Here is a 17,491-nt window from a genome sequence, read left to right as displayed (position 1 = left end):
CCTGCCTCTGCCTCCTGAGTGCTGGGATTAAAGTCGTGCACCACTACCGCCCGGCGTAAATGTTGTTTTAACATGAAATGCCTCCCAAAGACTTGTGTTTGTTTGTCTCTAGCTAGCGGTGTTATTTGAGAAGGTTTTATGGGACCTTTAAGAAGTAGTGTTGCTAGAGGAAGTATGGCACTAGGAGCTAGCTTTGAAGTTTTCTAACATGGTCCTACTTTCTGTTTTCTTTCTCTTCTACATCTCTGGTGCAAACGTGATAGACAGGTCTCATGCTCTGCTGCCATGCTTTCTTTACTAAGATGGGCTGTACTGGTTCTGGAGCTGTAAACTAAAATACACACTTTCTCCCCTGGGTTCCTTTGTCTGGGTATTTCATCACAGCAACAGAGATGCAGCTAGCACAGTAAAGATAAGGGAAACTCAGAAAAGTCAGACAGTGAAATTCTGCTGATAATGGTTCACGAATTCCTGAGGGCACATAAATATTTTCATAGTTGCCAGTGGCAGGGACATGATTTGGGACAGAAGAGACTATGGATTGTAATGTTGAGTCTTAAGGGACTGGACACCAAAAGACGAGGGATGATGTGCGAGTCTCAGGCTCCTCGCTGTGAGGGACAGAAAACAAGATGAAGAGCATAGTAAGACTGCCACTTGTGGACTCAAGAAACAGTGACAGTGAGGTTGGGAGTTGAAACCAGGTTTTTCAGGGCATATATGGGTCACCTGCTTCTGGAACTACCTCGTGGTCTTACTGATGGAACTGACAGTGCTGAGACTAGCTTTTTAGGGAATTCATGTGACCCTCACAACAGATGAATTTCTGATTAAAGAGCCTAAAAGTGAAAGTTTTCCCTGCATGAGAAAAGAGTGAACTAATTACTCATAGCAAATTTTGGATTTACTTACATCTGTATTGCAAGAGCGATACCGTTTTCTCTCTCCAAGGCAATATTTTCCACCTCCTGAAGGTCTGGAAAACAACATTTTTTTAACATGTGATTATAATGCATTTGTCAAACAAAGACTACATATATTGCTTGATGAACACATCAAAAGTTACATTAAGAAGATATAAAATGTGATGTTTTATCAATTATTAAAATAATGTTCATTGCTAACAATGAATATGGTTATTCAGAATAAAGTTATAGCAGCATATATAAATAATTTGTAAGACTTAGGAGTTATGATTATATTATCAGGAAAATATAATTAAATTAGTATATTTAATTATCATAGGATAGTACTCCACTCAATACAATGACTTTAAAAACCTCATCTATATTGAAAATATAATCTTTTCTTTCAGAAAAGACTATAATTTTCTTTCAGGTGAGAAACAAAGAGATTACACTTAATGACTTCCTGGGAATGGATCCAGTTCAGAGTAAATAATACAAAAATGCATTTTCATTTAATTTCAACATAAAGTTAAAAATACAAATTTAAAAAGATGGCTTTATATTATATTTCTTCCATACTAGTGAAAAATACAATATCAAATATTTGCTTTTGTAAATTAATATTTAAATTATTTAAAATTCAGGAAAAACATATGCCATCACTCAGACATGCTATTACTGAGTGACAAACTGATGTGGGATTCCCTTCTGTGTGTTGTGAATATGTTTTATTGCCATCAGTTAATAAAGAAACTGATTTTGGCCAATGGCTTAACAGAGCAAAGCTAGGTGAAAAATCTGAACAAAGATGTAGAGCGAGAGTAGACAGAGTCACAGAGAAGCCATGTAGCCGCCAAGGGAGACAAACACCCCAAAACCTTACTGGTAAACTATGCGCCTTGTGGGATAGTAGTTTATAGCAGACTTGTTGAATTTAGGCTAATTATCCTTGCACTTGCTTTAAAAGGAATCAAGTCTACTGGTATCAATGGATTTGGAATATGTTTTGAAGATCAGTGGATTGATCAACTTGAGTCAAGCTGAGAGAAAGGGATTGTGAGGCCAAACAAAGTTGGGGGGATATTGACAGCCAAGGGTAGTTTATAAATTATAACAGGAATCTCTGTGTGGTAGGAAGGCAACAATGCTAGAAAGTGGGAAGTTGAAATTTAGAACTGTTTTAAAGAAAATATTCTTAGATAAAAAAAAATAGAAACAAGGTATTTGAAAAAAGCTAAGAGTCCAAGGTTAAAATGAGAACAAAAAAAGAACTAAACTAGACCATCATTTATCCAGATTAGTGGGTGGGGTGAGTAGAGAGGTTAAAACATCATTCTTCACCAAAGACTGCTTATCAGAAAAGGTCCTCAGCTTCAGTTCTAGACACTATAGGTAGGTAGTAGGCAGCAGTGAAGGAGCAGGTGAGTCTTAGGCAGAATAGGAAAAGTAAATTAAAGTACCAGTCCACCTTACATTGATAGGATGGAAAGGAAACGGAACTGGCAAAGCATACTGATGGGCTGGCCTTGCCCAGTGGGGGCTCTGGCAGGAGAGTGGTGGGACAGGGACAGGCCTTGCCCAGTGGGGGCTCTGGCAGGAGAGTGGTGGGACAGGGACAGGCTGACTTGCTTGCAACAGTACTGAGAGATGACAGGAGCGTGTGAATGGAAACCACTTTAACACATGGACAGAATTGTCTTCATTGTGATCTGTGATGCGAATCGAGGCATCTCAACTCCTGAAGTGCTCTCATTGGTCCTTTTAATAGTAATGTGGCAGTGATAATTTTATGTGACATGTGAAAAGCCCTTCTTTTTCTGGAAATAACGGTAATGTAGCAGAAACCAGACACGGATTCATCCATAAGTCAGCAGTCTTCAGAGGAGGAAATCTGATCATTACTAACTTATCTAGAAGACAATGCTTTTCTATTTGAGAGATTTAGCTTCTCTCTCTCTCTCTCTCTCTCTCTCTCTCTCTCTCTCTCTCTCTCTCTCTCTCTCTCAAGTTTTACTTACACAATAAGGGGAAAGGAAGAAAAAGAAAGTCTGTCTAACAAAGCTCCTCCACTTTCCTGGACCTCTTGCTTCTTCTGAAGACAAGCACTTGGCTTGCTAGAGAAACATTTTTACAGATAACATGTGAAACCACAGGTTTGAATCATTTCCAATTGTGTCTTTTTGTTGGCTCTGGCTTACTTTAGCTACTTACGCTGGACTGTCACAGTGTCTTAGGGATGAAGAGACGCCTCCCCCGCAGGTCCTGCTGCATTCGCCCCACAGCGACCAGGAACCCCAACCCCCATCTATGCTCTGGGGCCAAGTGCCAAAAGGAACACATTCTCCCTGATAGCACCACTGTAAGAGGACACAAAACACACAGAATTAGCTTTTAGGCAGATACAAGATAGAAGTCCATAAACTTTCATAAAACTCAGGTAATGACTAATTTTAAGCATTTGCATTCTCAAGAGAAGGGAACAGGTTTTTAACTGTGTTTAGACAATGTAAAGGTGCATATGATTTGCAAAGTATCTTCAGCTGGTCACATTATTAGTCTCCAATGTGTACCAGTTCTAAAATCCCTGACTTTGGCAGTTTCTCTTTGTTTCTCTTTATCCAGACTTTTAGTGTTTCTCATTATGGAATTAGCTAGAGACCTCAAAATCATTTTTAGATATTGTAGTAATTTCTTTAAAAAAATCTTTATATTCTACTATTATTAGACTTGTGGAATGATAATGCACTATGGAAAGTTCTCCAGTAAGGAGTTTTTATGATGGTAATTGCAAGTTCTTTAAAGAAAAACTGGTTGAGGCTACAATAGTAAAAGAATGCTTTGTGGTATTTCATCTAGGAGCAGCACAGACATAATAAAAGTAATGCCAAGACACTAGGGACTGGGCACAAAAAACCTTATATACATTGACTAGCCATGTGAAAGGCCCCTGTACAAACATGTGTACTGGAATTCTGCTCAGTTTTACTCTGTGCAATAAACCATACATGCTGTCCCTAAGGAGAGAGCCAGAAATAATTTATCAGAAAGTAGACATCACATAATCAGTTCATAACTCTAGCATGATAAATCTTATTTGCAGTATATGGCAAAATAAAAGTGTTCTTTTAAGTCAAGCATTTATAGGTTTTTGTTGGTGCATTTTTCTAAATCATCAAACATTAACAAATCAAACTCAACTATGAAAGTGAAATGTTTATATGGATAACAATAGGCAACAGTTGTTAGAGTTAATTGTCAACAGGATCATTCCATTAAGAAATTCAACCTTATAATGAGATGTGAGACACTTAAAAACTAATCATTTCATTGCCCTAATTATGTCACCAAGTTTGTTGGTTTTTAACTCCTGAGGTACAGGGGCAGTTCTCTCAATTTCACCTTCTATATGGCTGCCACCCTAGACAACAGCCTCCAGACGGAGTAGCTCCTCACTTGGTGATTCTGCCTCCATCTTTCCCAGAGAGAATTCAGGTATGGCTTTTAAAGACACAGCATCACACTATTTTGATTTCATGCTGTTACTATTTTGCTTAAAAGGCCTCAGTGGCTCCCATCTCCTTTAAGCCCAGACTTGCTGATAGAGCCCTCACAGCCTCTGAGCCCCCTCGCCTTGGCAAGGAGATCAGTAGCCACATGGTTTGTTAGTTCTTCCTCGCCCACCTCTCCTTCTACACTTGCTCCCTCATTAGCACATTTGCTCATCCTTCAGGTTGCCTTCTCCTAGCAACTGATACCACAAATCAGAGAGCTGAATACATGCTAGCTTGTCTACACTAAGCCACATCTCTAGTCCTTTTTAACTAAAACCTATCAATCAAGATAGGTTTTGCCACGTGGCCCAGGCTGACTTTGAAAGTAATGATCCCAGAGCTTTAGTCTTCTAAATGCTAGGATTCCAGGTTGTGCTATCACACCCAGCTTCCAGTTGTTTACATAGATGTCTTCTGACCATTTAGTCTTAGACCAAGTATCATTTCAGCAGACAGCTTTTTCCAGGATGCTCTTATTCTGAAGAGGCACCTCACCATCCATTCTTGCCCTAGAGCTATCCTTTTCATTATGGAGCAGTGCTTACTTATGCCTTCCACTTCAACAACCTTACCAGTTAGAACTACTTTAGTTATCTTATCAATTTCCTCTTAGTTCACCCCTCTCTGCTTAGAATGCAAGCCTTGAAAAAAAATCACATGGCTACTGTTAATTTCTGTTCCTCAGACTAGCCTCATTTTAAGGCTAGCATAGCAACGTGTAGCAGTATATTAGACAGAAGAGGTAAAATGCAGACCCATTGTCACAGGGACCCTGTTGTAATGAGGATTGCCTCCATCACTATTTGGTATCTAGTATACACGTAAAAAACCTATTAGATGAATTATTATAGCTAAATTGCAAGATTTTGAATCCTATTTTAGTCACTACATGTCAGAAAGGAGCTAGAAAAGATTAAGATAAACAAACTCACATTTGTTTTCTTGTCATTTCAGACTTCCGTGAGAATACATATGATTTGAAGGGAAATGTTTTACTTTTTAACTTTTTTCTTAGGATTTAAAAATAGTGAGAGCCATAAAAATACTAAAAGATATAAATTCCAAAGTATATATCAGTATTGCTATATATGCTTACAAAGGGCAATGAAAGAGTCAATAAATACCCTTGTTTTCCTTTGAGCCTTATTTTTGGCTTACTTAGACGGATACCAGAGTGGTAAAAAGATAGGTAAAAAGATAGTTAGCACTTGAAGATTTGGGTTCAGAACCCAGCATATACATACACAAACTTTAAAATAATTATTTGATTAGCACACAAAAGTTGAGTTTTCATTGCAATATTTTCATATATGTATGTAAATGCAGGTATATTCTATATGTGTACACACACATATATTTATACTCTGTTCTTACCTGACCTCAGATCATTTTATAAAATGCTGTTCAATTTTCATAAGTTTTGGGAGACTTCGGAGGTTTGGGTGTTTTAGAAACAGGCTTTCATGTAGAACTGAACAGCCTTGACATGCTGTGTCGCCAAGGCTTACTTTGACCATCTGATTCTTCACACCTGGCTTTCTCATCATTAACAGCTATACAAAAATAGTATTCCATAAACAGTTTCAAGAAAACATTTACTGTATAAATTCTATTTCTATAATTATTCAATGGAAGTAATAAAAACTGATTACAAAAAGTTAAATAACAAAGATTATTGGGTAAAATAATCATAGTAATAGTATAAATACCAGGTACCTCATTTTTAATAAGACTGGTCTCCAATTTGATAACTAGTTAACTCAGCTAACTGGCTTAAAAGTTACTGATTTCAGCATGTGGAAGAAGCTTTATATTACTATTATCAGTTTTCATTCTAGAAATATTTTAGGCTCCAAAGAAAGTCACTTGAGTTTTTTTGTTTCTTTAACAATGGGAACCAATTTTACTTCTTGACTCCAATATAGATTAAAATAAGAAAACTTTCTGAATTAGTTCAATGTAGACAAACATTAAAAGAAATTAAAATCTACTAAGCAACTGGTTTGATTTTTATTTCAGCAGGTGTATTCTTTTGCATTCTGTTTTATTACTCCCTCCTTTGTACTTAAGTTTTTATAGTTCTTGCTACTTCTCTCTATTGTTAGTAAATATCTTGATGTAGTATATAATTTTTAAAAAGTTATTTAACTGACTAATGAAGCTTTAAGGCACTCATTTGAGAGTTAACATGGATCAAGTGATATTTGAATTAATCAATATGCTTAAATATTTCAATGTATGTAAATCATGCATAGAATAATTGGACTACACCAAAAAAAGCAACTTGAAGTCTATAGAGCCAATAAGCATATACAGGTGAAAATTTTGAGTGTAATGTGTGTTTCTATTCTTTCCTACCATGAAGTTGTCAAGCAAATGCTATATTTTCAGAAGGATGGACTGTTACTTTACTTTAGAGTATGAAAGCTAGATATAGAGATATAATCCAGCTCCTAACCTTTACTCTCAAAGGTGATAACCAAACTAGTAATCTTGGATGGTTCTAGTTAATATTCTTGTTACTATAGACTCAATTATCTAAGTAAGTTGGATATTTGGTCTTCTTTCTGTTAATTTAAGTGTAGTTAACAAAAACCATAAAGGCGAGATAAATGAAACTTCATACTTCCAAAATAAATTTCATATTGTTTCTTATTTTTCACATTTCTTTATAATATAAAATAAATATGCTGAAAACATCATGTAGAAAGCAGTGATTCTTTTAAACATTTTCTTTAGAAACAGTCTTAGTAAACTAAATCACTTGCTACTGAATTACTACATTGTATAGTTATATAGTGTTTGTAAATGAGTAAAAACTCTTTGGGAGAGTTTTTGAGACAGTCTTACTCTATAGCCAGGCAAGAGTAGAATTAACTTTGTAGCTCAGCCTGGTCCATAATTCACGGCCTTATTCCTGCCTCGGCCTTCTAAGTGCTGGAATTATAAGTATGAGCCACAATACTTGGCATTTTTTTTCTTTTTACCTATAACCATTTTAGGCTATAATTATTGAATATCTTGTTATAAACAGAACTGGCTCAAGTTAGCATATGGAATGAGAGAACTCTAAAGAAACCCTAAAAATGTAAAGGGAGTGATACTGATGATTTAGGAAAGAGCAGTTTCAAGTCAGAAGAGCATAGGGCTGGAGTACCACACTATTAAAGGTCCAGTCTTCCTGCTGAGTAGGTATGTGACTGATCAGGCTGCATTTCAGCCCTAATTCCCAATCAGAGCTTGTCAACCATGTTATTTACATTTCTAGAGCATTTGGAAGAACTATTCTTTCCTCACTCTGTTTATTTGGTGTCCAGTCAAAATATATTACTTTCTACCCTAGGTGAATTAAGAATAAGGTTGCAAATACCCTGCAATATATCTAGTGATTTAAAAGGCATATAATAATCCTTTCCTAATCCAACTCTATTTTCCCATGCAAAGATATTAGGGATCAATGTCACTTATATGTAAACCCAAACGCTGGCCTATATCTCTAATTGAATCTTATAGAATCATTAAATGAATCTTCTGGCAATAAACCAACTATTTGAAACTTTCTTTGTGGTTACGAACAGGGATTATATGGATTGGGTTTTGATTACCCTCAATATCCTGTACAGTAACAATGCCAACACTACTACTGAAGTTCCTACAATCTAAATCCTTATTTACTATTTCATCAAATACAGCGTTTCTGATTCCTACCCAAGGACTTTTGCTGATGCTACACCCAAGTGAAGTACTTTGGCTGAAATTTATATTGATTGATTTGCACGAGATTGACCCATGGACACACAGCGCAAGCACACCGTCTGGGCTCATCAAATTTCCTCCTTTAGTTAATGCTACTGTCCCTGAGCACATCCATTCAGGACATATGGTTCTTATTCAGTCCGTGAATGGCTTATTCAGGCAAACATCCAATGGCTGTAATAGCAATGTCAGACCCCCCAGGAATCACGCAAAGATCAGTTTTTAATTTTTTGGCCATATTTCTTACTCCATCTGCTAAATGTGCATGGAACAGTTGTGGAACATTTGTGGAACCATGCCTCTGGGCAAGGATCCCACAACATTTGCAGCCAGAGTTTGACGAGATCATCATGGATCCAATCCTCTGGCTATGTCTATGCTATCACTCAAGTGATATTTCTAACTCCTCCCTCTAAAAAAAAATTTATTTAAACAACTGTGAGCAGCTTTGGTTTTTATCCACTGTCGTGGCTAGCTAGGTGGGGTATAGGTTACTTCTTATTCTTTTTGATGAGAGTAGTTTTGAAATTCAACATTAAGATTATATTTTGTGGATATTCCATTTGAGTGTCTGGGTTTCATTTGTATGCTGTGTGGTGCCCACTTCTGCTGGTTATGATGTTTAAGGCTGGCACATAACAATGCTAAGCAATGATACTGAGAAAGCCTGTGAAAAAGTTCACTCCTATCTCATTCCACTATAACTGTCAAGTTTGCAGAAATTTGTTTGCTCTTCTATTAAGGATTAATTATTTTATTAATTTTCATAAAAGTATATATTAATAGCCCACATTGACTTCTTACTATAATTTCTTATCAAACAAATGACTGTTACATGTTAACAAATGATAATTCCACTTACTACAGTAAAATATGATGCCTGCTTCATGTTTATTTGTCTGTTTCATATCTACCACAATGCAATACTGCTTTTTTCAATACACAATCCCTTATCAGAAGATAAATTAAACAGGAGGATTTCAACTGCGAACCAGAAAGGCCAGTGTTGAATCCTCAGCTATGGTATAAATTTACTGTGTAGTACTGTGTTATTCATTCGTTTTTCATCTGTAAAATGAAGTTAAAACATTACATGCTTTATTGAAGTTTTGTCAAGAGGAAAATGGCAACACATTCCTGGTATGATATAAGTACTTTTAAAAATATTATCATTTGCTATCAGTATTATTGGGAATGTCTTCTATTTTTATATGTGTAGGTTAGAAGAAACACAATGTTGATCAGGTTAATTGAAATTTTCACTTTAATTTTGCCACTAGGACTCTGCACAATTGTTCTTTTTTTTCCAGTCAAAATTCTGAGTTCTGGGTTCTTGTTTAATTTCCAAGTAGACAAAGCTCTAAGTGTAAAGTCTGTACTTAGCAACAATAAATACATATCACCCCTAAAAACAAAAATTCTTAGAGAATAATAGTAAATCTAGTCAATGAGAAAAAAGTATTGAGCTCAATCATCTTTGCTTTGTGTTTTGCTTTAAAATGCAGCTCTAAAAGATTATTTAAAAATTCAAAGTGTGTGTGCACACACACATGTGTACATGATGGCCTATTGAACTAGGACTACATACATTCCAACAGTAAAGTGTTATCTCACTGTGATATCTTCAGCATATCCTCAATTTTAAATTTTATATTGAATAGAGCCTCACTATATTGTCCAATCTAGCTTGGAGCCCATAGTTTCCATGTCTCACAAATAATGAGAATTACTGCCATGTCCCATCATGTCAGCATGAGAGCAAACAATGTGCTGAAGAAGAAGCTGAGAGTTCTTTATCTTCAGCTGCAGGCAGCAGAGAGACTATGTACCACACTGGGCATAGCTTGAGCATAAAAGACTTCAAACCACCTCTACAGTGTTACACTTCCTCTAAGGCCATATATATTCCACCAAGGTTGTGCTTCCTAATAGTGCCATTCCCCATGGACCAAGCTTAAAACACATGAATCTATGGGGCCATACTTATTCAAACCACCAGAGTTCACTCCCTGGCCCATATAGGCTTGTTACCGTAACATAATGCAAAATGCATTTTGTCCAACTCCATAATCTATTGTAGTCTCAATAAAGCTTAGAAGTTCAAATTTCAAAGACTCTTCTAAGATTCACAGTCTCTTAACTAATCCCCTATAAAATCAAAATCAAAAAACATATCACATGTTTCCAACATATAATGGCAAAGTATGTACATTACTGTTCCAAAATGGAGGACAGGAAGCATAGTAAAGTATTACTGAACCAAAGCAAGACTAAAACCAGTTGGGCAAACTCCAAACTCTGAATCTCCATATTTAATGTCAAATCACATTTCAAATCTCCAACTCCTTTCAGCTTTGTTGACTGTAACACACTTACTTCTCTTGGCTGTTTCCACTCCCTGTTAGCTACTTTCCTCAGCAGATAACCCATGATTTTGGCATCTCCAAAATTTTGGGGTGACCAAGGCAATCCAGGCTTCACCTTCACAGCTTCACACAATGGCCTCTCTAGGCCTCCATGCAGGGACACCCCTGCCATATGTTTGGTCTCAGTGGATCTCCTTAGTCACAGAGGGAGATTCCATGTCCCCTTGACTCTAAAGTCATGTATCCTTGACTCTAAGGCCAGAACCATGTGGTTGAGGCTCTGAAGATCTGGTGTTTGGTGGGACTGAAATGTGGGCTCCCTTATTCAATTACATTTTCACTCGTTTTCTGTCTTTCACTGCCTAAGTTTAGCTGTCCTGGAACTTGCTTTGTAGACCAGCCTAGCCTCAATCTCAGAGATCCGCCTGCCTCTGCCTTCTGAGTGCTGGGATTAAAGGCGTGCGCCACCACACAGGGCTCTAAACTTTCCTTTAATTCCTTTTCACAAGTTAAAAAGTTAGCATCTTTCCTTGAGGTTATCACTTTATTCCTTTATTCCATTTCATAATCTGTTTATCTCCTTAAACAGAGGACTTAAAAGCATTCCACTTCCTGGTGCCCCATTTCTCCTCAAATTGTACATTTTGTATTTTTTCTTGTTCAGCATGTTTCTTTTCATTATAGATCTTCAAAAGACAGAATGCTAATCACCGCACAACAGAGTCAATACTAGGCTGTTTTGAGACTTTCTCTGCCAATGGAAGTAATCCAAAACTCTTCACCTTAGCCTCAGGCAAACTTTTCAAACAAAGGCAACAAGTAGCCACATTCTTTGCCAAAATATCACAAGAACAGTCTCTAGGCTACATACGAAAATTCTTCTCTGAAACCTCTTGAGCCAGATCCACACAGTTCAAATCACCCTCAGTACCACTGTCTTCTATGATTCTACTAGGTTGATCCATTACTCCCTATTTAAAGTGCTCAGCTGTTTTTCTGATCGAAAATTCCAAAGTTCACAGTTCTCCAAAAAAAGCTTGGTCAGGCCTACCACAGAAATCCCCAGTCCCTGATACCAGTTTCTGTCTTAGTTTGGGTTTATATTGCTGTGAAGAGATACAATAACCACAGCAACTCTTAATAAGGAAAAAATTTAATTGGGTTATTTACAGTTCAGAGATTTAGTCCAATATCATCATGGCAGGATATGGGGCCATGCAAGGAATTGTGGTACTGAAGAAGGAGGTGAGAGTTTTACATCTTGATCACAGGTGGCAGAAAAAGACTGTGTACCACACTGAGCATAACTTGAGTATGTAAGACCTCAAAGCCTGCCTCTACAGTGTCACACTTCCTCCAACAAGGCCACACCTCCTAATAGTGGCACTCTCTATGGGCCAAGCATTCAAACAAATGAGTCTATGGGGGTTATACCTATTCAAACCATCGCAAAGGTTTTTGTCACATAAGTGATTAATGTTCAGTCATGTGTTTTCAAGTAGCTACTACTTGTAGTACAATTTTTAATATTTGGGGTGATTATAAAACTTCTACAATGTTTGTAGATGTTTATTCCCTATCCATTTTTGTAATATTGGGGGTCACACTCAAAGTTTTGTGAATGCCTGACAAGTTACTATCTATCACTGAGTTACATTTCTAGCTCTTGAATATTTATAGAAAAATATATCTCTGCTTATAAAAATAAAGTAAAATAAAAACCTATCAGGTCTATTGACAGTGCTGCTCTAGGAGAAGAGAAACTGTGACTCAGGCCAGACCCGGAAAAGAACAGTCCACCAGTGAACAGTAATAAAGTAACAGATCCCCTTTGTGGCTTCCCTCCTTCACTTGTACGTTTCTTTGCAGATGGATGTAAATTGCTACTTGTCCTTGACAAGGACTGGCAGGTCCAAAATAAACCTAGACTGTTGTTTCAAGAATGTGGTTCCTAATATTTTCTATTACTTCAGTGAAAAAAAAGAGAAAGAAAGAATTTTTGTAGTGTATGAAGGCTCTATATTTTTATTGGCTACCTATAAATTTTGAAAAAAAATTCTAATCCTTTTAAAATGGCCTTACCAATTCTTATATTTAGCATAATTTACCAACATTTCCAAAGCCAGCATGGAAAAGCCATCAACATGGCACTAGGTCATGGGTCCTGAATGAAGCCGTCAGCAAGAATTAATAACCTGTGACAGCTGCCCAAAAACTTTCATTCTTTTTATTTAAATATCCCACTGCAAGTTGAAATTCATTGTGATCTCTGTTGAGAGTAGCCCAGCTCACATGGAAGGAGGCAAAACAGAGAGGAGATGACAAGTATTAGTTATAAATTCAGTCCATAGAATTCTAGAATTTACGTATATAACAATTCCAGAGAAATTTAGTAGCAGAATATAACTAACTTTTTAAATATCTGTTTGAACAATTCTTTTTTCCTGTGGTGCTGAAGATTGAGCCCAGACCTTCGTACATATTGGGAAATGCTCTAACATCTCAGCCATGTCCCAACCGTGCATGAACAATCCCTAGAGAAGATTTTTTAATTAGACTAATAAAAACTAAGATTATTATTTTCATGTTCAATAAATTGCTTTGTTTGATTTTATTATTATTCTTTTATGTGAAACTGACATGAAGAAGTTAGGTCCTTTTAATCTCATAAGTAAGGTACATTTGTAAATAGGACAAATACCACTTGGTTAAAACCTATTATTTCAAAGTACATCTTAAATTAATACAGATTTCCAGTGTATGAACATCAGCACCAAAAACTGATCAGTTTATGTGTCAAATGGCTAACAAATCACTTGTGCTTACCCCCTTTTCAATATTCCCAGTCTGACATAGTGTCCCCTCGGCAGCTGGAATACTGTTGGTGACACAGCGGTTGCTTTTGCTGAGGCACCAGAGCTCTCTACACACTTCCTAGGAAAGAAGGCAAAAGCAAGTTGATCAGGAATAGAGGTAAAAGCTCGTGCATCTCTTGCATAGAGCATGTCCACAGTCATTCAGCACCACTTGCTGCTATTGAAGCCACTACTGAAGAGGATTTAGGGCGAAGGTCTTTCACAGGGCAGGTTATTCATTTAGTAGGATCATTTAAACTTTGGTCTGAGTTTGTTTTTGGTTTGAGCAGATAAAGTATGTCTTATTATTTAATACTGATGGGGATCTTTTCATAACAGTGTATAGATATTTCATTAACATGGAAGAAAAGTGAAAAATACATAGAGAAGAAATTTGGTTTTTTTTTAATGCTTGAGAATATATAATAGCACAAACTTAACAATTGCTAACAGAGCAGCATCAGGTTAATGATTCCTTAGGCAGCATTCAAATAAAAATAATTATTTAAAAATTGGAAATATACTGGGGAGGGGAAAGACAGAAACAAACACTGTTAAGTAGATAGAAATTTAACATAGATTTAAAGAAATATGGGGTACATTTTGGAGTAATTTCTAAATTTTGTATGTCCAAGAATTATCTGGAAAAGTAATTTTCAGTTATCAAATAGTTTAGCACAATAACAGTAAACTTTCATAAGATAGGCCTATTTATGGTTTTTTACCTCCTTCCTTATTATTTTCTGACTTGGAACATAATTATAAGACTTTTCCAATACCAAAAATAAAAAAATAATAGGTTAAGTTATCAGATTATTATCTGGTTATATCTAAATATTATGTCTGTGTTATAATTATATAAAAAATTAACTTTAGAAGAAAACACTCAAAATTTTCTAGTTTTTTTATAGGTGATCATCAATTATCATCACCACCACTAATTTAAACTAGAATTATGAATATAAATATATTTGTAACAATATGTAATAAAAATACAGAGACACTATATAACACTTAAACCTTTCACTTTTACATCTGAGCTGAAGTTTTAACTCTCTAGACCCAAGAACTCATGTGTCATAGACACAATTAAGAAGGAAAGCAGTAAAATAGGGAAACTATTGTTCTACAAATAGAAATGCCCACATGGTCCTATAGCACATTGCTGGGGCTCTCTTTGGATTCCTATTAGGCGTGTCCTTCATCAGTCAGGAGGTGATGTACAATGTGTATTAGGTTTTAAAATACTTGAAATCGGGAGCTGGAGAAATGGCTCGGCTGTTTAACAGTATAAGCTGCTCTTGCAGAAGACTTGTCGTCAGTTCCCGACACACACATGGCAGCTCAGAACCATCTGTAACTCCAGTTCTGGGGAATCCAATGCTCTCTGACCTTCATAGGTAGCCCATATGCACATAATGTATGGACATACATGCAGGTGAAACACTTAGACATACAAAATAAAACTAAATTAAATATTAAATATACTCTATTTTTTACTCTACTTAGAGACTAGTGAACGAAAAAAACAAAACAAATTAGAAGAGCCTTTTGGGAATTACAGTATCAAACAAAAATGCTCCTTTTAAAATTGAACTCAATAAAAAATACTTCCTTATTCTTCTTACGATGTATTTTCAGTGCATTCTTTTAGTTTACTTTTTTTTTTTTTTGGTTTTTCGAGACAGGGTTTCTCTGTGGTTTTGGAGCCTGTCCTGGAACTAGCTCTTGTAGACGCTGGTCTCGAACTCACAGAGATCCGGCTGCCTCTGCCTCCCGAGTGCTGGGATTAAAGGCGTGCGCCACCACCGCCCGGCTTAGTTTAGTATTTTAGAAACAGCAGGACTGCCACTATTTAAAGGTTAAAATACTGACCTAGTGTAAAAAGCCTGTTCAAATTCATATAACAATGAGGTCACAGAGACACATTTAATAGAACAATATATTTAAAGTGTAAAAACAATAAAAATAATCATTGATTATCTCTGGACAAGATTTTTAATGTTTTCTCTTTTTGGGGGGGGGGGTGTCTAAGTCTTACCTTAGATAAAGGCAAAAGAACCTAAAATGTACTTTCTACATAACTAGACTAGGACTCTACTAGTGAAGACAACACTCAGAGCATCCGTTACAAAACATACAGTTTAGTGGTGTCACAGAAACATGGTTTTCTAAAAGCAACTTTGAAAACCTCTACCCAAAGTGTCAAGAGATTAAGGTACTTTTCTTAATTGTGTTGTCAAGATTGGTGATATACCTTCCTTTCATGTGTGAAAGACAGATTTCTGCATCTAGCAGGAGTGACTTCCTGAAGATTGGCATTTTTTTGCTACATGCAGCTTGGAGCTGCAGACTACACTGGAAAATACACTTGTACTGTAAAAGTAGTCCCAGAGATCATAGAAAGCTTTTCTAGCAGAATTTGTGACTGGTATTTCATTTTGAGTAAAAAGGAATTTTGATACTGAATTTCGGAAGGTAAAGTCAAAACACAAGAAAAGCTCATTTCTCACCAAGCAAGTTTTAGAATACGGACAGCCTATTTCCTCTGCACATGAACATTAAGTGCTGAATAAACACTTCCATGAAGGCTTCAAGATGTAATGAAGTTAATAACAGGCTTAAAGTTTTTTTATCTCTTGAGAAATTTTTATATAAAAAATTATAGTTGTCAAGTTCCTTTCCTAAATGAAATATATATGGCGATAGGTACAGTTAGTGGAAGGGAATGAGTTTCTCCTAGCTTAGTTCAGGAGCAACAATTTTCTTGCATGTGTTTATCACTCCTGACAGAAGTTCATGTTTATTACGATCAGTTTCATGACTTCTCTAGGCAAATAAATCATTGCCTCTGTGCTAGAGTTTCCTCTAGTGTCTTAAATTTCACTTTGGGAAGACTCAGGGAAACCTGTTGCTCTACTGGTCCTGAGGTCTAAGGAAGGAGAAAGAAATTATCAACAGCTCCTCTAAAAGACATCTCTATTAAATGACAGTGCATGAGAGTAAAATTTGAGATGGAATCTTTAATTATATGGGATCAACTACAATCAGGAAGGAAGATTGAAAAAAAATGAAAGCAATATTCCGTTTCCATTTGCAAATATTTACTGAGACTCTACCACACACCAGACATGTCAGCATAATAAAGCATAATGAAGAAATATCATCACATAGAATCACAAGGACCAGGGAAACTGATATTGCTAATTTCTTTGATAAAACTAGAACAACACCAATACAGTATTTTTTCATTATACTCTTTCCTACATATATCTGTGTGCTTGCCAGTGCGTAGAATCCAATTTCTTTTTTACATAGATCCTTTAGTAATCAATTTAGCAAAGAATTCGTTTCCTGAACATATATTTATTTCTTCCTAACATATATAATTTATCCTCATTTTAAATATTTTAATTGAATATACAGTTCTAAGCTGACATTAATCTTACCTGAGCATTTGAAGATATTATGATCACTTTTTAGGCCAATGCTATGTTTTGAAAGTCATTTTAATTACCTCCAAGAGTTTGAAGATTTATTTTAGTGCTGTTTCTCTGTTGTATCTGTTGTTTGTTTTGTTTTCAGATTCATGCTCTGAGAATTTGAACTTTTCTTTGACTCTGGTTCCTCTGGCATACCTCTATCTTACCCCTCCTTATGCCTACCCAGCATAAATTCGGATCTTCTCTCTTACCTCTCTGTCAACATTTTCATATCTTTTTTTCCTCTTGAGACAACGATTATTGGCTTGATGTTGGACTATTTTCTTATGTTGTTTATTACTCATATTCAGTCTGTCTCCAGTGAGTTTATTTTTTTATGTTTCATCATGCCATAGTTTCTGAGTTACAGAAGTACAGTCAAATTGTTTCTGTCACACATTCTAAGATGAACCAAGTTATTGAGTTGATTTATTTGCTCAGTGTCAAGTAGTTGAAGTAGCTGTTTAATTCTCCTGTGAGGTACAAGCTAGAGCTCCAATTTCTTAAGAAAGTTATTTTTCACCCACAAGAAAACATTTGCTCAATTAAATCCCTGTTGGCATTTCCCAACAT

General features: G+C 36.1%; 1 protein-coding gene across 1 annotated transcript in view; it reads right to left on the bottom strand.

Annotated features, from left to right (window-relative positions):
• Adamts6 (ADAM metallopeptidase with thrombospondin type 1 motif 6) overlaps positions 1-17,491 on the bottom strand; it is a 222,041-nt gene that overhangs the window by 107,701 nt on the left and 96,849 nt on the right. Inside the window, exons 12-14 of the mRNA XM_026788997.1 lie at positions 13,408-13,515; positions 3,120-3,265; positions 913-976 (exon numbers count right to left, since the gene is read on the bottom strand). Of these exons, the coding sequence (XP_026644798.1) occupies positions 913-976; positions 3,120-3,265; positions 13,408-13,515 (318 nt within the window). The remainder of the gene's footprint in view (positions 1-912; positions 977-3,119; positions 3,266-13,407; positions 13,516-17,491) is intronic.

This window comes from Microtus ochrogaster, unplaced genomic scaffold (genome assembly GCF_000317375.1).
Source record: "Microtus ochrogaster isolate Prairie Vole_2 unplaced genomic scaffold, MicOch1.0 UNK11, whole genome shotgun sequence".
NCBI lineage: Eukaryota > Metazoa > Chordata > Mammalia > Rodentia > Cricetidae > Microtus > Microtus ochrogaster.
This window is presented reverse-complemented; position numbering and strand designations above follow the sequence as displayed.